General features: G+C 31.8%; 1 protein-coding gene across 3 annotated transcripts in view; it reads left to right on the forward strand.

The window, feature by feature from the left end:
* The window catches only part of LOC140052598 (cAMP-dependent protein kinase catalytic subunit beta), a 50,938-nt gene that overhangs the window by 14,520 nt on the left and 13,511 nt on the right, over positions 1 to 22,907 (forward strand). Inside the window, exons 1-6 of one of the 3 annotated variants that reach the window (XM_072098239.1) lie at positions 2,775 to 2,937; positions 15,355 to 15,416; positions 15,847 to 15,975; positions 18,181 to 18,279; positions 20,362 to 20,444; positions 21,588 to 21,714. In XM_072098239.1, the coding sequence (XP_071954340.1) occupies positions 2,892 to 2,937; positions 15,355 to 15,416; positions 15,847 to 15,975; positions 18,181 to 18,279; positions 20,362 to 20,444; positions 21,588 to 21,714 (546 nt within the window). In that variant the 5' untranslated portion in view covers positions 2,775 to 2,891. Of the gene's footprint in view, positions 1 to 2,774; positions 2,938 to 10,798; positions 10,947 to 15,354; positions 15,417 to 15,846; positions 15,976 to 18,180; positions 18,280 to 20,361; positions 20,445 to 21,587; positions 21,715 to 22,907 lie in introns of those variants that run through there. The other 2 variants (XM_072098238.1, XM_072098237.1) reach the window with 2 other exon arrangements.

Genomic DNA, 22,907 nt, shown 5'->3' on the forward strand with positions numbered 1-22,907 from the left:
AATTGAAATTTGTGATATCCATTTCTACTAGGTCTACACTCAGTAGGCCTAGTACACATTTAGTGTAACGTAAGATATAGTATGAAATGCTCTATTTAATTATAAAGCAGGGCCTGGATGGGGATTATTATTAGATTCAGTTTTCCTTCTGTAGTTGACTTAGTTTATTAATTAATGAAATCAAACAATCAACTTTTATTTCAGAACAAAGTTCATGGTCTACTAATATATACAACAAAAATATAATCCTAAACAAAACTATATACAGTATATAGTTATATATACAGTTACTATAGTAACTATAGTAACTACTTTGCATACCCGCCGGGTAGGGGAGTTACCCACACACTACATTCCTGTAAACAAAATGTCTAATTAGTCAGAAAATCGTCGTACAGCCGAAGTAGGCTTACTAATAATATAATCGAACAATTATTCTTCATCTATACACACCACACCATTCGCCAAAACTATTTACCATAGAATAGAAGGATTTGACCATTATTCAATAAGCTACCGCTTGGTAACTGTTTCCTAACGATTCCGTTCTCCTGAATATAAGTGCGGCGCGAAAACGCAGGATATTCACAAATAGAAATAGTAGGCCGGCCTACTACGGTAACTGGTCGTGGACCAAATTTAGCGTGGCCAGGGGCGGTCGCTATTATACTATTTTAAGAGGGTTGCTAAAATGACACCCCTAGATGGCCGGAAATGGTACTCTCGCACGTAAAATTCACGATAAATGGTACCTATATAGTTCGCCTGAAATGACACTTTATATCAGGCTACCGTACCAAACAGCACCATCGTATCCAGCCTATTTTTCCGCCGGTAAAACACACGCAACATTTTAAAAGTCATAGGAAGTCGTCGTCGACGAAGGTACTTCCGGTAAGCTAATGAATTCTGGCAATTATAATCAATAAATACAAATTAATTATTATTATCAAAGATCTTTTGTTATTATAAATTAATAATTAAAAAAAGTAGACACAAAATATGAAGCTGCTGCTGCTGCTGCAAAACGTTAAATTGTATTATTTTGATCAAAAGTCAGTAAAACTACAATTTCCAAAATACATTTTCATTATATAAACTATAAACTGTACAACAGTGTTGCTTACTACACTTCAGAAAAGAAAAATATAATCGAAATTTGCAAAAAGAAGCAATTAAACTCTGTTGTTTCAAAGTTTGGAACGTTGGTACTACATTGTGCTCCAGTGGACCCAATTTGGAGCCAGTGGAGCACACAGTGATATGTGATATAAAATAGAAATAAGTCACTGAATTTTAATAATAATATCTTTTCGTATGTTAATACACTGTGCTCACGTGGACCCAATTTGGCATGCGTGCAAGTGAGCGCAGTGATATAAAATAAAAAAAGTCACTAAATTTTAATATCTTTTCTTATGTTACTACACTGTGCTCACATGGACCTGTCACACCAAAATCGGTCCGGCGGACCAGTTTTGGCTGCCAAAATCAGTCCGGAGGACCATTTATGGCTGCCAAAACCTGTCCGGCCGGACCAATTTTGGCCGCCAAAACTGGTCCGGCCTGGATAAAATCGGTCCGGGCAGTAGGACTGTTTTTGGCCGCCAAATATGGTCCGGTCTTACAAAATGGTGCGCAAAATGAGGTCATAATGTATATTTAAAAAAGGCCATGATTAGTCATTATATTGAAAACTACGGGGTTTTATTTGTTATTTTAATATTATAAATTAAGCCTGTTTTTTTTATTATCATTATTAGTAGTAACTCATCAATAATTAGTACTAATTGTTAGGCTTTTTGTATACAATATGTATCTCTGCCTGTTTTTAATCCATTTTGTTTATTTTTAACATCTTCGTTTCCCCATGATGTTAAAAACAATTTAATTTATTAATTATTTATGGTTAATCAATCAATATATCAATTCAATACAATTATTATAAAACAATTATCCAATATTGATTAGGCTGAGGAAGGAAAAAGGCCTCAATCATAAATAAAATCTAGCTGGCAATATCAGCGTCTCATACCCGTTCGTGTGAGTGTGTGGCAGGCCGAAATATGAGTGAACACCTTCATGTTTTTAGATAAAATACATTTATTTTATACTATAGTATTTATTTATCCGACAAGATAACTTACTAATATATATCATGGGATATTTTTCTAGCCATAAACAACAGCATCATAGGCCTAGTAATTCAATTAAAATCGACAGAAGAAAATCCCGGACCGATTTTGGCAGTGGCGGACTGCTTTTGGCCACAATTTTAGAGCCAAAACTGGTCCGGCCGGACCGATTTGGCCCCGGACCATATTTATCGTGACAGACCCACTATACCACCACCATTGATGCATCATCATCATCAGCAGCAGCTAGCAGCTAGCTGTCAATGTACTTCACGGTTCATTGACTGGGTCAGTCTATTTTTAAACGCTGAGCTAAAAATAGTCTCAGGTCAACACTAACCAATGAGTAAGGCCGATATGAAAGAGTTAGGCGTCGTGAATCCCACAGTTCTTCAATGTAATTCCGGCGATTTCCGCATGGAAACCGATTAATTAATAACTTTCCGCTTGATTTTAGTTTTAAATTGATTGTCAATTTTCTATTCGAAATTTATAACATTATCATCTAAATTTGATATATATTTATGCCTAATAATACGATACTATTTTTTTCAAATATAACGCATTTTTTACTGAGATAAAAATTTGCGGATGGATAATTCATTGACATCGATCAGAAAACAGACACGAAAATAGGAAAGAATCACCGTAGGTTCTGCGAATGGGCCTTGACTTAATCTTGATCGTAAATTCATATTTTGCACTAAAAAGACTGTGTTTAAATTTGATTAAAAGATAGTCTTCCATAGTGCAATTATGGGTAATGCACCTACTACTAAGAAGGGAGACTCCCAAGAAAATGGTTGGTATTCATTGTATTCCATTCATAATAATGGTGGTGTACGTACGCGTACGTGATTTGTGTACATGTGAGCCTGACCTGACGTGTTGTGGTTTGAACGACGGTTGGACGTACAGGGCCGGACCGAACCGCCCTGTACACTGACAAATACCGTACTGACTACCTTAGGCTTATGTGACCTACCTAGGCTAGTATTAGTGATAAAAAGAGAAAGAGTAGATATTGCATTGGGTCGTTATTTCAATATTCTAGAGGCTAGAGGAGTAGGATCGGAGCAAATGAATGCATAATGCATGCAAGAAGTAAATTGTCTAGCCTAGCTAGTTAGTTTAGGAGGCCTAGCTGGGCTAGCCTACTAGGCCTAATTCGAATAATTAATTTAGCCTTTAATAATGTTATGTAGGCCTAGGGCTGCCTATGTTTTTGTTTTTTTATTCGCCGTGGCTAAATATACGGTACCGTATCCTAACTTCTGTTTGCTAAAGGTACGGTAAAATTGCATTACGTCATAACCAGACAATGCAATGGGGTATAGGTGGTACGTGTGTGATGTCATCGTATAAGTACTTTGGATTTGTTTTATTGTGATGCGAAAACAGTAATCAACTTAACATTTTCTTTATGCTTCATTTATCGCTATTATCGCGGTCTTGTGTGACAAAAACTAAATGTAGCCTATGTCTGTTATTATTTTAATTCTAGAATACAGAAAACTGTTTCAAAAGAGGCCTACTATGTACTATAATCTATAGCCTCATTATGAGTTTGTTTGTGTAGGGAAAGCGGTGCCAGGTGTGCGCTGATTTCTGTGACTCAGCCCTGTGGCTACTGTCTAAATCATAGTATTTGAGGGCCCTTTATTGTCTGCATTTGCTTGCGGGCCCCTTTATTGTCCGCATTTGCTTGTTGTTTATGGTCACCATCTGTAAACAAAGTTTAATAAAAAAATAGGCCTAAATAGGCCATTTGGAATAAAAATAAAACCTTCATATAGTAACTATGGACGAATGAACATTGAATTATAATTCCTTTACTTCTAATTTGGCTATCAACATATCAGATTATAATACTACTACTGTATGTTGTGTATAATGAAATAATATTTGAGATTGAGTGCATGTTTTTTAAACGCTTTATATAACATCCACTAACCACATGAACTTGCTCTATTACTACAGCATCGATGTTGTCGTCCGTTATTAAACTTCTGGATTCAACATTGCTAGGTCTAGGCCCAGGGCTGAGTCACAGAATCACCGCACACATCCATGCAGCCTGGCACCGCATTCTCTACAGACGCGATATGAAAAAAAAAGTCCCACACTGATTATGACATAATGCAATTTTACCGTACCTTTAGCAATAAGGAAGTTAGTAACAGTACCGTATCTTTGGAGCCACGGGTTCTTTGGCTCCAAAAAAAGGGTTGATACTTGTTTGGTTAGAAGCATGAAATTTGGTATGGCAACTCATAAAAAAAATTTAAGATTTTAGGCCATTTAAAATTTGACCTCAGATAATGTCCGATTCCTCACAACTAGTAAACCGTACATCCTAGAAACACGAAAAGAATGGCAAATGGTGCAGAAGCACTATGTACTTTCTATTAATGTTTAATAATAGACACAAGCATTTAGATTTAATCTTTTCACCAAAAAGCAACATACCATTAACTGGAGGGTTGATTTATAATTTTCACAGTATAATGTTGAATTACGATACAAGCAGTTAGTTACAAACATTATCATGTTTCTAGGATGTACGGTTTACGACTTCTGGGGAATCGGACATTATCTTGGGTCAAATTTTAAATGGACTCAAATCTTAAATGTTCTGAATTTTTGCCATACCTAGTTTTATGCTTCTAACTAAATTTGAAGTATTTTGGGTCTAAGGAGCCCACTATTGTAGGCGTGTTAGTGTTAGTGTTAATATAACACAATTATAGAGCTGCTAAAAATGATGTCCAAGTATTAAGGTCGGATGCAACAAGTGTGCTGAATTTAACATCAGACACAACATAATAAAATTAATATTCAATTGTAAATATTTAGAAATGAAATTGCTATTTACACACCTTGGAATGGATGAAAAAGAATGATTGTGACTATTATTTATAAAAAATGGCAATAGAAACATAGGTCATGTGATTCCAAAATTTATGAGCGAAGTAAGGTGAAACTAGCTTTGTTTTATTTGGCCTTATTTAATTTCACTTGAATTTAGACCCTGATTGTTAAAAGGATTTTATAAGTTTTTTTATTCTGAAAAACTATATTTTTTGTAATTACTTTTTAACTACAGTATTCTGAAATTGTTTTAGTCTTATGATTTGGTAGATAAATATAAAACGATACAATTTTAAACCAATCATAGCTCAAAAAATGAAATTAACATACTTAGAACCACTGATGCAAATCAGATTGACAAACCAAAATAATAAAATAATAACATAATAACAAAAGTACTTTATAGTTTTCCAATAGTGTCTCAAATTAAAGTAGTACTATAGTATTATGACTCCTAATGTGGATCCATGAGAGACTACCTGTGGTGGCCACATTGTGACCTGTTAGGGCCCAAATTTAATTTGAACATTCAACATTTACAGTAGTTAACTTTAAAACCTTTGATGATGATTGTGTAAAAGGCACTAAAGCTAAAGTTACATAGACTTATTAATTCTTTGAGAAAGTACTAGAAAAGGGCCTTTTGTGTTTTGAATGTACAGTAGTATCTCAAATAGATTTTGTAACTAGGCTTTAGATATCCTGAAGTGCAGTTTGGACAAGGTAATCTTTTAAGGCCATTGTGGTCTTATGACCCTATTTTAATATTTTCACTGAAAGTTTCAAATTCAAAGTTTGATTTATTTAAGCCATTTTAAATATTAACCATTGATTGATTTCTTAAGTCTACCTGTATCATTTTTAATACAATAATTTTGCATTTTTATTTCCTTGAGTTTAGACATATACTGTATTAATTTATTGATAATTTCCTCTTCTATTCTAACTGTTTTTCTAGTTTACTGCTCTAAAGCAAATTTTTGTTTTACAATGATTCAATAATTGTTATATTATGACATTTTGCCATCCATTGTTCCATCTCTTACATTTACAAACATTAACATAAAATAAAAATGCCAATTTGCTAAGCAAATCAGTGCAAAGTGGATGTTTTTGGTAGAGAAGTCTACTGTACAGATGGATGTCAATTAAAGAAGTTTATTATGTTTGTAATCGGTTTAAATTAAGCTCAGAGGTGGAAGACCTTAAATTTAGCTTGAGACTTGGTTGAAGAAAGTGGGTGTCCCAGTCTACTTCTGGTTAGCACACAATAGAGAGGTTTCGCCATCTTACGAATACGATAACGAAAACAGATACGTCACGCACACGTATTCGTTTTCCTAAGCCATAAAAAAATCTGTTTCGCATGGCAACGAAATATTGAGGCGCGTCCAAAATATGACTGCGGTAAATTTGAGCGAAGCGCAGGTACGACTTGGTGCTTGGCTGCCTAGGCCTAGCGTAACATCAAAGCGAGTGAGAACTTTAAAAACTGCTATTTATCAAAATTGACTTGGCATTTTAGTAAATTACTTTAATAGTAAATTACTTTCAATAAATCTATAATTATATTATAATCATGAATCATTCCTGATTCAAATGCAAAATGTGCAAAATTGATCAAAAACTATACTTACGAATATGACTGGTGATATTCATCAACACGAATACGCTTTACGAATATGAAATGGGGATCAGCTCAAAAGTTTCACAAATGTATGACGTATCCGTTTTCGTTATCGTATTCGTAAGGTTGCGAAACCTCCCTAGTATATCCTTTTTTCCTATTTTATTCTTTTGATTTTAAACATCATACACTTTACAGTGTCAAAATATTTACTTTAAACCAGAATTTGTACGAATATAAAGTAATACTATTGTATTACTATTTAGTGAAATGAATGTTAGTATTTATTGTACAATAAGATATACCAGTGATATGTAATTGTAGCTTTACTTGTAGTAATCGTTGGTATTACTAATGATCAGGTCCCATACTAGTATAATTTAATCTATAATAATAGTACTCTACTACCCTGTCCAATTTCGGATCATCTGTGAGTGTGAGGTGAAAGTATAATAAATTTTCATAAGCGTAATGCGCTCTATTAAGTGGGATTAACTACTACTAGTACTAGTAATACAAAAGATAAAAAAATCCTATATTAAAAATTTGAGTGGCCATACATGGTGACGTCAAAACATCCGGTAGTTATAAATTTTGCATGAATTGATATCTACAACTCATCGGCTTCCATAATACAATTTTAAATAATAGGGGTCACCTTTGATCCTAAGGAGCTATAATCGATTCAAAATAGGCTTACACAAATTTGCATGGAATTGCCCATTTTCAAGCGCACGCTTTTTAAAGTTTGACGTGCACGTACATTGTTATTTTGCAATGAAAATTTATAGATAATGAAATTGATCAAAGAAGGTATGAAGAACCAAAATAAATTGCAAAAACGGTCTTTCTATGCTGTGTGTGCATAAATATGCGTGCGCTACGCCAAAAAAAAAAAGTTTCGAAATGCTCAAAATGACATTAAACATGCAAAAAATTGATTAGAAATAAATTTTTCGCATTTTATAATTTTAAACACGCATGCGCGCGTAATTATTTGTGCAACACGCTAATTTTACTCACTTGATATGAATTATCATTTTCTTAAGTTTCAATGAAAAATGTCGTTGAACTCGTCACATTGACGAGTTAGGCTATCATACAGCACATCATAACATGCACATGCTTTATTAGGCTTAGTTTAGTCTATAGTAGGCTGTACCACAATGGTTGTACAAACAGCATAGCATCGATCAAAATCATTCAACAAGCGTCAACAGTTGACGGTATTGGCATTGTAAACGGTTTAGTTGATGGTTAGTTTTTATTTTACACCACTCGCATTTTCTTAATTGTTTGAATATGATGACCTTTTGAAATTAAAAATAAAGTTATATTTATGAAGGAGAATTGTTTGAGTACCGTACTGACGCGGGTATAAGCCCATACTCGGGTATAAGCCCATACTCGGGTATAAGCCCACCCATTAATTCGAAGATCTACAGTGTGTGTCGTAATACATTATTTGTATTTGGCGACATCCATACACCGAATACACCTACCTTTGATCATAACCAAGCTAGGCTAATATACGCTAGGCCATATGAGGCCTAGCGGTCCTGTTTTGTTGGCACTCCATCGCGGTCGAAGATCGCTTCACACACGACGCTACAAGTCGCCAAAACGGAAAACCACTATTTGGTATCGTCTGCCATAAACAAGCTTATTAAATTTCTTTGGTACATTTCTATTTAATGAACATTGTATACTTGCTTTTCTGCTTGATAAATTCTTGTTCAATTGATGTTTAAAATAAGATATTCTACGATAAATTACACGAACTATAAGCTTAATTTTCCGACACTCTACACCTCGTGTATTTAGAGGCAACGTCGTACACGTGAGGGCGCTCGCTCGCACAGTGTACATGTGCTGTTTTTGACATCTGCATTTTTGGATCCTCGGGTAAAAGCCCACCTCCCAAACTTGACGTGATTTCATGTTCAAGGGGGCTGGGCTTATACCCGCGTCAGTACGGTAATAACATATTGACAATTGGAAGAAAACGTAACACAATATGCGCTCTATTGAATGTGACTGTGTCAAAAGAGACAAAAATCTAATATTTAAATTTCAGATGGCCGTATGATGATGTCATAACATACTTACGGTCTAAATTTTACATGAATTTATATCTACAACAATCTAATCTTCAAAATTTTGAAAGATGACCCTTGACATGAAGCATGTATGTTATAATTATTGAAGACCTGACATTTGGTTTGTAAAAATAATGCATATTACTTTAAAAACATTAAACCAGGTCATTTCTTGTGTTAATTAAATGTACGTTTAATTTTATGGTTAATCATGATAAAAAGAGAGAATAATGAACTACTTAAGTAGCATGTGTCGAATGTCCTCTCGTGGACGGTCTCTTAGGCCTAGCTTAGCTAGACTTAGCTGTACTGTATAGGCCTAGCTGGTTGGTACAGAGCGATAACGTAGGAACATCATATATGCTAGCTTTAGGCCTAAAGGCCAATTTAAACAGACGAGCGGTAGCGGTAATTGTAAGCGAAAAACCGCGTGGCTTTTTCCATTTACACAGCGCGCGGAGTTCGCAAACAGAGTGGTGGAAAGTAGGTACGTGTAGGCCTCGAGGCTAATGCATGTTACAGTCACTGCTGGCCTGGATGTGACTGACTGTCAGTAGGCCTAGCACGCACAGACCTAAGTTTTAGAGAGACTTGTTGCCTAATAACGTACCAAAATGGATATTTTCTTTTCACTATCCTTAAATGAACAATTAGTCACGTCATATGTGTTTGTATTTCTGAATAAAAAGAAGTTGCAAAACTAGGCTAGGCCTACTATGGCACTCGTATTGTCGTCTTTGACTCGGCGGACGCAAAAAAAGAGTTGTTGATAGATGACATCATTTCAATCATGTCGTTGGTTGGCCAGAGTCCATAATTACCGTGCGGTATTTTAAAAAAATCGAATCTGTTTCTGTGTAAATGGTCATAAGAAATAACATAGATTCTATTTTTGCGTTTTCCGCACAACTTTACCGCTTACCGTTACCGCTCGTCTGTGTAAATTGGCCTTTACCCGGCGTTATGTCGTTACTGAATTAATTGCCTTTCTTTTTTCTGTTAAATTGGGGAAGACCTGCTATTTTCACTGAAAAGTTACGGTTCTTTTATTTGTTTAACCTTTCACACAACCGATTGAAGTGGGTACATCACATAATGAAAATATCAATCCACGCTAGATGCCTTCTGGTAAGGTATTTATAGCTGCCCGCTTAAATTATTAACCATTTAAAGTCGAAAACATTTATCGCAATAGGTCCATATAGTATTTATTTACGCGACTATAGCTCACTATGTCGGTCAGTCGGTAAACACTAACTCAAATTTGCACATGCGATTGCGGCCATGTTACATAAAATGTGGTGTGTGACCTTAAAATAGGTTTAAAAAAAACGTAGGTCTAGTGACTTTTTAGTAAATAATTATGTACTGTACAGTATATCTTCTTCCATTGTCAGAAGGTACTGGTGTTCCTTATAATATTATCGAAATGTTTACTAATACAGTAATTGCTAAGGCTATTTATTATCTTAGCAGCCTAAATAAACAAGTGGGGAAAGTCATATTCTGTATAGTAGTAGCCTACCTTCCACTATTGAAAGAATAAAATTTGTCAGTTTTCTTTTTTTTTAAACTGAAAATATTGTGTTCATGTAAACTTGTCATATTATATTATGTATATTTTTAAATATTTTAATGTTTTTTTCATAATTTCTGTGATTACTTTATTTACAGTAGACATGTTTTGTATTAAATTTTTTTTTTTTATTGTTTTGTATCGATACGATTCCAGAAATCCGTCATGACAGTGGCTCTACATCTTAATATATTTTAACTGACATGTCTAGTAATCTTAACAAATTCATAATTTCTGTAACAAAATTATATGGAGATGATATTTGAAATGAAAATGAAGATGTACAGTATATTATGTAATCTGAATCCTCCTGCATAGATTATTATATACTATGCATTTGATCTATGTGCCTATGCACTTGCTCTTTCCTTGTCTCTGATCTGATCAATGAATTTATTCATTACCTCAGAAATAGTCAATATCTCGCTCATACGATTAACCTATTTGGTAGCATTCATAAGCAAAAGCATTTAGAAAGAGCTAAGCGAGCTAGCCTTGTGTAAGGCATGTGGTGGAGTGAAACTGTAACAAATATGCCACAACCGGCTTCGTATCTTAGGCTAACAATTTATTAAGGGGTATGGATTTTCTTTTTACAATTGCGGACACAGCATCATGTTTTATAATGAGACTACGGAGTAAGTTTTTGTTTTATTGTTTTTGAATTAGCAAACATTTAGCAATTATACTCTTGTACTGCCTCTAGGGGGTTTTTGGTAGTTATTATTTCAATTCTATGTTGTTCTATTTTCCTATTAAAGCATGACTCATGAAGAATAATTTAGTTCTCTATAGTTTTATAATGAATTTGTTTATTAAAGGTACCTTTATAATTTTTTTGGCATTTTGGAATGATGCAAATTGTAAAACCTTTTTCTTAATAATATTTAGCAATTTAATGAATTTTTCTGATTTGAAAAATTATTGAAATATTTTATTATAGATTTTTTTCCAGTAATATGTTGAATGAAAGACATAACATAATATTCAATCTATTGTTTTTTTTTTAATTTAAGATTCACTACAAACAATGCCAAAACACAAATATTTCATTAATATTTTGTTACAAAAAAAATTAAAAAATTAAATAGATAAAAAATCGAATCAACCTAAAATGTACATTGTTAACATAACATTTAGAAAGAAAATTTATGTAGAGTTCTTGACATTCCAAATAAAAATAAATCCCCATTATACAGTACTACTTTACTTATAATAAATACGAACACTAATTGTAATATTGTAGAAATATTTCAAGTGAAAGCTTTAGTGTAAAATATTTCAAACGAAAGCCTCTGAAGAAATATTTCAAGCGAAAGCTTTTGTAAAATATTGATACTAATAGCTTTTCTCTGATGACTGAATAAAAATGTAAATTTGCGTATTCATGTGTTGTGTCATGAATATTCATATTGCTTCTTTGTCTCAGTATTGTATCTCTTTAATTGTTCATACTGTAGAATTAACAGCTAGATATGAAATGTAATTAAAGGAATGAATAGAACGTTGGTTAATTTAGCTTGTGAGTAATGCAGTGCTATTTTCGGCATTGGCAAGTTCCATTTCACCACCTCAGTTTTATTTAACTCTGATTATGATGATATGCCAAATTCTATTTTTAGCATTTAATGCTTTAAAGCTAAATGCATATTCATGTACAGTATGTTTTTTTAAACATAATTTTACTTACAGTATGTGTTATAGTACATTGACAGTTATACTGTAGTTTGATAGATGATGCTACATTTCTGTTTCTGAGAACAAGATGATAGTTAATGATAGATAAAATGTTTTTGTATAGCACTTGTCTAGTCAAAACATTATATCTCTCTGGGGTGTAATTTACTGTTTATTTCTGTATATTATAGTGTTTAGATTATGTCTAATGGTTGCCAATGATGACTTCAGCTAAATGTCTCAACCTTTTCACAGGTATTATTAATATTATATTAGTATCTTGGTTAGCAGCTCACTAATGTGCTAATAACAACATATTTAGGGCATCAAGGTAGTTTAATATAGATAAATAGATAGAAATCTTTCTTTATTCTGGATATTCATTCAATATTTGTACATTGTTCTTCCTTGAAGTCCAGTTAACACTTACAAATTACAAATATAAACAATAAAAATGGAAAATTATGAAAACGTTTTTAAAGACTACAATATCACAAGAAGCAAGAGAAAAATACAGTTAGATCAAATTTTTAAACGATTGCAGAGCTGCGATTTGCTTCTTGTATTTAAATTGTGATTGATAGTTATCAATAAAATCATAAAAATCAATATTTCAATTCATCGACATTTTTATTCCATAATCAAAATAAAAACATATACAAATACAATACAAATAATAAGATAATGGAATGGGATACAAAATAAGCACAAGTGCTTTAAGCATGTAACCCTAACAAAAAGATCAAACAATTAGTACACACAAAAAGAACAAACCAAAATAACATAATGTGATTTACTTAACTTAAATATTTCTATTGTTATAATATTGCTTTAATCTCTGTTTAAACAAACTTAAAGTGGGGGATTGTTTTATATAGTCTGTTAAATTGTTCCAAATATGTGTTCCTTGGTAGGAAATACATTGCTGTCCGACTTTGGTGCGTTTTAGTTGTGGACAGTAGTTTGACCTGTTTCTAGTTGAGTAATTATGGAATGAGGCAGATGTACTAAATAAGTTATTAAATGATTCAGGTAATAGATTATGTTTATATTGATACATAAATATAGCAGTGTGTTTCGTATAAAGGTCAAAAATATTTAATGTTTGGGTTGAAATAAAAAGTGGATGAGAAGGATGCATAAAATGAACATGACAAATATTTCTAAGTGCTTTTTTCTGATTTTAATATAAATATTACAACGTGCATGTATCGTCAATACATGTATTGTGAAAAGCCAGACTGTGCTACTATTGCTACTATTGCTAACTGCAGGCCAAGAAAGAATTAATGAAAAATTGTAACTGATTAGCTTTTTGAAAATCAATATGGTGAAATAAGTGGCAACTACTTCAGTTAGCAAATTACAAATTGGGATTGTATGTTGTATGTAAGAAATTGTAAATGACGGACATGCAGGAAATTAGAAAGATTTTATTTTATCATTTACAGTAGTTTTCAAATCTAATCCTTTAATACAAACATTTTACATTAAAAAAGAAAATATTAATTGGCAATGTTTATTGTTAACTATATTGTGTGCCATAATAGTGTAGCAATGATGTCAGTGTTACAATCTCTTTGGAGAATTTACTTATAAATAATGCTATACTGTACATGATCACATTACTGTTGTTTTTATTAAAAGATAGTTTAATGACCTTAATTTATTCATAGCTGTTTTGTTATGATATGATCCGCCAGGGATTATATTTTTTATTAATACTAATAGCAATTAATAATTTTCGTTTTTTATCTCAGAACCTGATAAGAATCCTCAGTAATGACGTACCCTTGTGTATTATATTTCTTACTAAATAAAATGATAACATTTCTGAGAAGAAAAACATGTGTTAAGAATTTCGAAAAATGTCAGTTTTTTGATAATAGTACTGTGTGGATAGAAATAGATTGATTTAATTACATGGCTTATATCAGCCATTTTACTTCGGTTAATTTCATCTAGAGAGATTCACTTGGTTAAACAAAATAAAAAGCATGCTATTTGCTGTCAGTTATGTATTGTATATTTGATAAGAAATGTTGATATCTTTTGTTGTTACCTATTTTGAAAAACTACCCCTTAGGGAGTTAAGTGAATTGGGGTATATTCATTTCACTGCCAGTAAACTGTGAATTCCTTCATTGAAGTAATATTGATTATTAAGTTAAAAATGACAAATTGAATAAAAAATTCAATCAATATTACCGTATTTACTGTTTAAATATAAATAACATCTCACTTTATAAACTTCACAATTTGCAAAACCCTTTAATATGGACTGTAAATAGTACCGTACACTTTAGAGTACAGTAAATGTTCAGATCTGTGACTAAGATTTTAGTAATTACAGTACAATATGAAGTACAAGTATAGTAGTAGTAGTAGTAGTACATTTTGCAACTCATTTAATTTATAAACTCTCTCACAGAGGGATACTATTTTTAAATTAAAGTCTTAAATAGAGGTGTGACTATTAATTTTTTATATTAAGTTCAGAGTACGGTACTCTAAAGATAGATTAAGGTTGACTGGAAGTTCATGTATGTGCCCTTTGCCCTTTGCCCTGTCATGCATCAGTGAGTATCCTCATCACTTGATAATTAATGATGAACTGTTTGTATGTTTCAGCTTTGCATTACTGCAAAACTAAGGTCCCGTAGGTTAATCAAGCAAGCTCAGTCATCTTTCCCTAATGTTTACTCATGTACAAAATCATGAAATGTATCGGAGCGAGGGATGCTGCAAGTCTGGCGACAGTTAATATACCTGAATAAAGCTTACAATATTGAAAACATTTTTATAGTATTTATATTGTCAGTCTAATCCAAAAGACTAATGTACATCCTACCATATACTGTACTGTATATTATTATAGAATTGTAATCAAATATAATTACATTATTATTTAAGGACCATTGGACTACTGTCAAAGCTAAAGTAGTATTTAATTTTATTATTTCTTTTTAACATTCATTATTTGTATACTAATTGCAGTATTTACCAGACTCCTGATTAAACTCATTGAGTTTTTGTCATTAATTTTATCAAGGCTCATCATTGTGTTCAGTATCTTGGTCAAATTATCTTGGTAATAGTTTTCCAACGTAAATTTTATTGAAATATCGCAATCGTCCACACCTGATAATTTTATTGGTAAACTATACATGGTTAGTTTTAGCGATTGGGCCTTCAGTATCGTGTTTAAAGATCAATACAAAAAATAAAAACCCTTTTTATTAAACATGTGATATTAAGATAAGATGATTGTTATTTACAGTGAGTATAAAGAACAATAATTCATCTTTTTATGACTGAATGAATTATTCATGTTTTGATTTTAAATGTAAATTTATATTTATCTTGCAGTGCGAGATTTCTTGATAAAAGCTAAGGATGAATTCACCAAGAAATGGGAGAATGCACCAAAGGTAAATGAATACACATTCTTGTCTAAAATGTCAACATCTCTTACACGCAGTATGAAAAATAATATTAACAATTTAAAATATGAAATTTGTGGTATACTCCTTTACTCTTTGAGTATCTAGTTTACTTGCATCTATTTACCTATTACATTTTTCATGTTCACATAGTTATAACTGGTGGACAGAGGACTCTTTCAATTCCATAAACATTCAATATGATGATAATAAGCAGATAACAAACAGATAGATATAGTAAATGAACAGAAAATAAAATAACAGTATTAAATAGTAGTCAAATCTTTGGGTATTGGTATTATGTTTTGTAATGTTACAATCTAAATTTGTTTCAAATGTAAAAAACATCCTTATCATGATTTGTTGCAATGGCATATTTCATATGAAACTGTGTATCATTATTTTGTTTTCGTTACAGAATACAGCAGGTTTGGAAGAGTTCGAAAGGCTTAAAACCTTGGGCACGGGTTCTTTTGGTAGAGTCATGTTAGTACAACATAAAGCCACACAAAGATATTACGCAATGAAAATCTTGGATAAAAATAAGGTTAGTAAATAATGTCAGCAATATTACAAAGGCTGACATCAAAAGGCGTGGTGGCATTCTTTATTGTACCATTGACGTTTGCTGCATGCGTTTATGGTTTTATTAGAAAGTTCCTGGTTTTACTTTTAAAACAAAGCCCACATAAAAACTGTATTCTATTGTATGTATTGCAGAGTTGTGTTATGAATTTTGAAAATTAATGGAATAATTAGTCTTGTGGAACGTAAGCGGCTCTCAACCGATGTTGTGAGCAAGATTGTATGAAGATAAGAAATTACTAATTAGCCTGACTGACAGTATAAACACAGGAAGTGCACAATGCATTTTATTTTATCTTTATTTCCTGAATGTTGATTTTTTTCATAGCCTAATTTTGCAATTAATGATCTAAAATAAATACGATCATTGCTTTTATTTACTCCTCAAAACATGTTAAAATTGTTAATTGGAAATACAGGTATGTAGGAGGGAATATGATCATTAAATAGTACAGTGAACTCTCCCAATACCGGACACCCTTGGGCTGGCCTAATATATGTCTGGTTTTCTGGAAAGTCTGATATTCCATGTACTTTTAATGGTAAAAAAGAGTCTGAGACCTTTAGGACTTCAAGTAAAGTCTGGTTTTGGTAGACTTTCTGGTCTTCACAGAGTCCTGAATTAGGAGATGTGACTGTATGTACAGTACTAGTAAAGTGTATAAAGATGCTTCTTAGGTAGGTTCTAGGTAAAAATTAAATCAAACACAGAAGGCTTTAAAATAAACATTATATACTAGGTGGATGGAAGGAGATTTGGCTGCATAGCCACATTAGTCTTTTACCAGCTCAACAATATCCATGAACATTTTATTTTTATAATGTTTTAATAGAGACGGGTAATGTTGGATAGATATGATACAGAGTCACAAAGGTCAAATTTAATTTTCTAAATATAGTTAGCTTCAAGAGTTTATCACATACTAAAGTATTATTTGAATACTAGAATTACTTTGTAAGTTTATAAAGGTACAGGTATGAATAGCTCAAGTTACAAATATTAATATCCCTTGATGCTCATTTGCATATTTACATAACTATTTTAAACCATGAGTCTGTTTCAAGTACAATAAAGTAGTCTGATGTCTAAAATACATATTGTATATGACTATTATATTATGAATCAAACTTGTAGTAATTATTGCACAAAAGAACGCACAGGCTCATTTACATTCCATCAGAACGCACAGGCTCATTTACATTCCGTCAGAACGCACAGGCTCATTTACATTATGTACTCGGAAAGTCAAACATCAACTAAGTTCATACTGTATTGAATGTATAGATATTTAATTATTATAATATAGATCTAGGAACAACATTAAAAAATTATATATATTCTGTCTTTATTGGTTTTTTTTATGAGAAGAGCAAAATGGTACAATTCATCAAATGCTACACTAAAAATGCATTACAGAATATGTTTTTTACTCAGATCTTGATTATTAATATTACAAATCAAATGAAAATTTCCACTAATAATTTTGTTTATTTACAGAATGATTTTGAATGAAACCAAACAATTCTGTAACTATTTTTGTTTGAATGTCAAACAAGCATAAAGTATAAATGATTTTACAATGTATTTGATTTTGCGAAGTGCTAATTTACTCAATACCCATGACAACCTAATTTACAAATTGATGATAACAATATTTGTTTAACAGTTTTGATGCTGAAAAGAATTTTTAGCAGTAACTAAGTACAGTTATTCATAAAATTATTTGTAGCGATTGAGCATGAAATTGAGCAGAAACTACTCTCTGGTTTTAGTGTTCATTCTGTAATTGCTGTCGTATTGATTTATCTACCATAATGTTGTGAGCATATCAACATGTTTAAATACAGCTGGAGGAATAAGTAGAATACTGTACTTCAATAGATAAATCATTTCTTTTACCTAACCTTTGACACTATAACTTGTCTGAATAAAAGATGATTTGAACCCTATGAATGAATTTGTAAAGTAAATGTAAATGAGTGAAAGACCTGCTACTTGCAGCCTACTGGCACAGGTTTGGACGACTCATACCGAGTCTCTGTTTGGGCTGCAGTCGTTGCCTCTGCCCACACTCTGTACCCTAACTCGTCCTTTCCTTTTCCCAAGTTTTCAAAAGAAGCATTAAAACCAAAATTAATTTCTATATACATTGTTTTTATTTTACAGGTGGTAAAATTAAAACAAGTTGAACATACATTGAATGAAAAGAAGATTCTCCAAGCCATCAGCTTTCCCTTCCTTGTCACACTTGAGTTTCATTTTAAGGTAATATTTTTTTCCCCGCTAGATATTACCATAAACTAAACTTGACTATTTATGTCAGCGATTCCATTTTAAAAGATTTTAGATTTTAAAGAGTGACATTTATTGCTGTGTAAGTATAAAGTACCATTAGGAACTTACTCAGATTTGTGTTGGCAACGCCAAATAAATAATTCAATTGATTGTCGGAAAAGTTGATAAGAAAACTCTTCATTTTTAATTAATATCAAATATTCTTGTTTTTTTTTTTTTTTGCAACAAACCAAAGGTTATCCAAGTTGATTTTCCTTGAAAGTTAAAAGTCAACACAAACAAATAATAATAAAAGAAATTAAATTTTACTGCGAAATTTTAAATATAAAACGGCTTTAAGAAATAAAAAAAAAATCTCCTTGTGATGTCACTTTTGTACAGAGGAGAACAGGAATTTTGGGGTTAATCGTGCACTGAGACAAAACTATTTTGATATTTACTTATCCACTTTACAGCTTCATTTGTAAATGATTAATGCAACGTATATCGTTGAAATTATGAAATATTTCATGCAACTTTTATTTAGATCAAGTTTTAAATTTCTTATACATTTTTACCGAAATATTCAGTGACAATCCTTTAAAGCTATGTACACGAACCGATAAAAGATACAATTTTTCCATTTTTGGAGACGCCATTTAATTTTCCTGTCGCACAATAGCTTCAACAGGCATAATATAGGGGACTGGACCTACTTTTCTTTACAACTGTATAATATAATGGATAGTGATATTAATCGGAAGATTATGAGTTGTTGTTTCTGTGAATTGGAGAGTTTTGGAAAACAACCCCCATCACGGTTACCTGCCTAGGGCTAGGTAGTAGTAGAGGAAGGAGCCAGTAGGCCCAGTCTAGCCAGAATCCATAACAGAGAGCCAGCGATGTTTGTTTTTTCTTCCATTTTTGTCACGTCCGCAAAAGCGGAGAGAAGACTGTGATTGGCCTGTATTGAAATTTATTAACCAATCACATAATGGCTGATGTGGTGGATACAACCGTTTGGATAGAAATTGTAAACTTGACGATCACTTACATGCGTATAGAACGTCATGAATATAGAAATTGTGATGGCGTGTCATTTGGTCAGCCATTTTACGAAGTTTTATAACAAAATTTCATTTATTTATTTCTCAAGTTCTACTAGGTATTTGATTTTTGCTGTGTTGTTTATTCACATTTAAAGGATTCATACAAAATATATTTTTTTTTATTTTAAAATCCTTTTATATTATCTTTAAATACCATCTTTCTAGAATGCCACTCCCAGAGTGCATACCTCCGCCTGCTGTAAAATTGTCCTACATAAGATTTCTCCAGGAAAAAATATATATATATTTGTTTGTGTCTTAATGCTGTTTGTGATTTAGGCTAATTTCACTACAAGCATGTGTATGCGAGTTTGGTGCAAAGGTTATTTAACAAGCCTTTCAATTGAGCTTTAGTTGACTAACAATAGAACAGCAACGCAAAAATCAAACGAGTGAATTTGAAAAGAAATAGGTTTTTTAAACTACTCGCATCAAAAAAGGTGCACATTAAATCAAATTATGTTTTAAAATTACAAATTATAACTCTTGCCTCTTGTACAAAAATAAAGTTTTTTGTACAAGTAGTTTACTTGTTACTTTGAGACTGCTTGCCGGCTTTTGAAAAATTCTGTCCTATCTTTTAACACTAGCAGGTCTGAAAAGTATACTAAAAAATGGTCCAGAATTGAGACCGTGGTCCAAAATGGTCCCAAAATTTAATGAAATGGTCCTTGACCACATCTATCTGTCTATTCATTTTGGTAAAGATCTTGTAATTACTTTTTCAGTAATCCTGCTAACTAACAAACAGACAAACAAACAAACAAACACACAAACAAACAAACAAACACACGTGAAGGTAACTGATCATTAAGGGCCATCGATAAAACATGCAAATACATACAAACATATAAATGAATATGAACTTTTCCACTCTTTTTCTTTGTTGTTGAGCGCATAGCGACACCATTTATTTGCGCTATATACATCTATCTATTATTATTGTTATTTTGTCATTCTATAGGACAACTCCAATCTTTACATGGTGCTAGATTACATCAGAGGTGGAGAAATGTTCTCCCATTTACGGCGAATCGGACGGTTCAGGTATGAACTATGTATTATTATTATTATTAGCTATATGCCCGTTAAATCTGCAATTTTCGCAAATTCATTCTTTATACACCATTCTGAACTTGATTTCTATGCAATGGTATTTCTACACTTCATATATATGTTTAATTTTATGCAATGAGAACAAAGGCATAATTGACATGAAAAGTATTCAATTTAGTTGTCTGTTGCAAATATTATTGACTGTAGTATGGTAGTATTTAATTTGTTGAGGTCGTCCCTGTAAAGAATTTATATGACATAAATTACCTGTAAGTTGTGCTTGATGAATGTGTATTCTTGTGCTAAATGAGCCAAACCTACTTACATTACACATTGTTATAAAGTAACTGATTTTGAATAATCAATACCTTTTTACTGTTGTTATTGGTATTGTTTACTATTTTCTATATTTATGGTCAGATGTGAAAATGATATGTTTTTACAATGCTACATATTGTTATTATTAGCATGATCATATTTAGTGTAGCCACACAAATATGTATAATATTTGATACAGTACTTGAATTATAACATTATAATATCAAAGTGGTTGTAGTAGTATAAAAGTCATTATTATTTTATAATGCTATTTATAGCATCATTGTGATGTAAAGATCTTCATAATGATAATATTTATTAATCTATAAATAGAGTAGAAGAACATTTTTCAATGAATAACAGAAACATATTATGTTTAAAGAAATGTTTTGAACCTACAGACATATTATATTTACAGCGATGTGATCCGAACAGGGAATAGAATTTAAACTTAAAATTTGAAACACCACAAGTTAAATACAGTATAATTTCAAAGTCTTCCATTTCACATACAAGAATCATACTTATTATAAACAATATATAACTTGTAAGAATAGGATTTCATTCTGATATTTTCTATGTTGCAGTGCAGACGTACAGTACTGTAGTGGTGGGAAATTTTATTTATGGAAGCCTGTGTTTTTAAAATATAAAGCTATACTTTAAAAATAGGTTATATTGTTGTTGTATTAAATAAGCTTCTATTTACAAAAAATGTTATGTTTCCTAAAGTAACCTGAACCAAACCAAATGTCTATTTTAAATTATAAAATATAGTAAATTCATAAATACATTTGATTTTGTTTTATCTTTCAGTGAACCGCACTCACGATTCTATGCAGCCCAGATAGTCTTAGCCTTTGAGTACCTCCATTTCTTAGATATCATCTATCGAGATCTAAAGCCAGAGAATTTGCTGATAGATGAACAAGGATATATTTCAGTAAGTGCAATTCACCATTAAGACATTTTGATCAATCCATAAGTTTTAAACTGGAGCATATACTTAAATTGTATTGTGTGTTTTTAAATACCATTAGTTACAGAACATATTGTGAAGTGTGTATTGAGATATAGATTCAAAAGTTATTTTAGGACTTGGGTCTTATGGAGTGATATAGAGGTACATTTAGACACATACTGTACGTTGTTTGTTTTTTGTCAAGCTGTCAAATCCAATTTGGTTTGATCTTGTGCATTAGTGTACAGTTGTCGCAAAAATATTAAATTCAATTTTGCAGAGCTGGAGGATAACTTGGGATAAATAACATAATGCATAATTTGAACAATCGAAAACTCATAATTTTATTTCAAACCACACACTATCATTAGGACATTGTCCGTTCTGAAAAACAACGTCCCCTTCCAGAAGTTGAACAGTTGCTATAACATGGATACTAATGCATGCAAACAATAATTATCGGTATTTTGCTGTCGTGGCACATGCCTATATAGGAAAGGACAATGCAAATATCTTATTGAATAACTGAATCACTGATTACTTGATTTTAACAAGAGTATTAGGCATTAAATGCTACAATGCATGTAAACTGTACTTTAATCCTCAAAATTGTTTCATTGTTTAAAACACAAAAGAGGGCAACAATTGGAATATAGAATCGCATTGACCTTTCCTGGTGATTATTATAATATAGTTAAATTCTATGCATGAAAAAGAGATATTGTACTACAGAATCCCTGTTAAGTTCTGCACCAACAAAGTGTCACTTTTTAATAATAAGGATTCTACTACTAAGAACAAATCTATATATGAAATGGTATTTAGCTTTGTCTATAGGAATAAGTATTTTAATATTACCATATAAAACAAAATATGAAAATGTCAATAATGTAAAGGAAATCCTTGTCAGATACAGTAAGGAGTGGCGCATGAATTTATTTTTTAAATCTTTGTGCTATTAAGTAAAACAAAACACCTTCCTTTCTAACAGCCTCCTTACTAGTAAAACCAATCAACTGTAACTGAATGTCTTTGCAAACAATTGATCTCCGTTTGTAACTTAATTTATTATAATTATTGTTGTGGTAATCTAATAGAGACGACAGGTATCATTATGTATAAGGTAGTTAATTAGGTGTAGCTTTGAAAAAAATTGTCAGATTCAGAAGAATATT

The sequence above is a fragment of the Antedon mediterranea genome, chromosome 6 (genome assembly GCF_964355755.1).
Source record: "Antedon mediterranea chromosome 6, ecAntMedi1.1, whole genome shotgun sequence".
Taxonomy (NCBI): Eukaryota; Metazoa; Echinodermata; class Crinoidea; order Comatulida; family Antedonidae; genus Antedon; species Antedon mediterranea.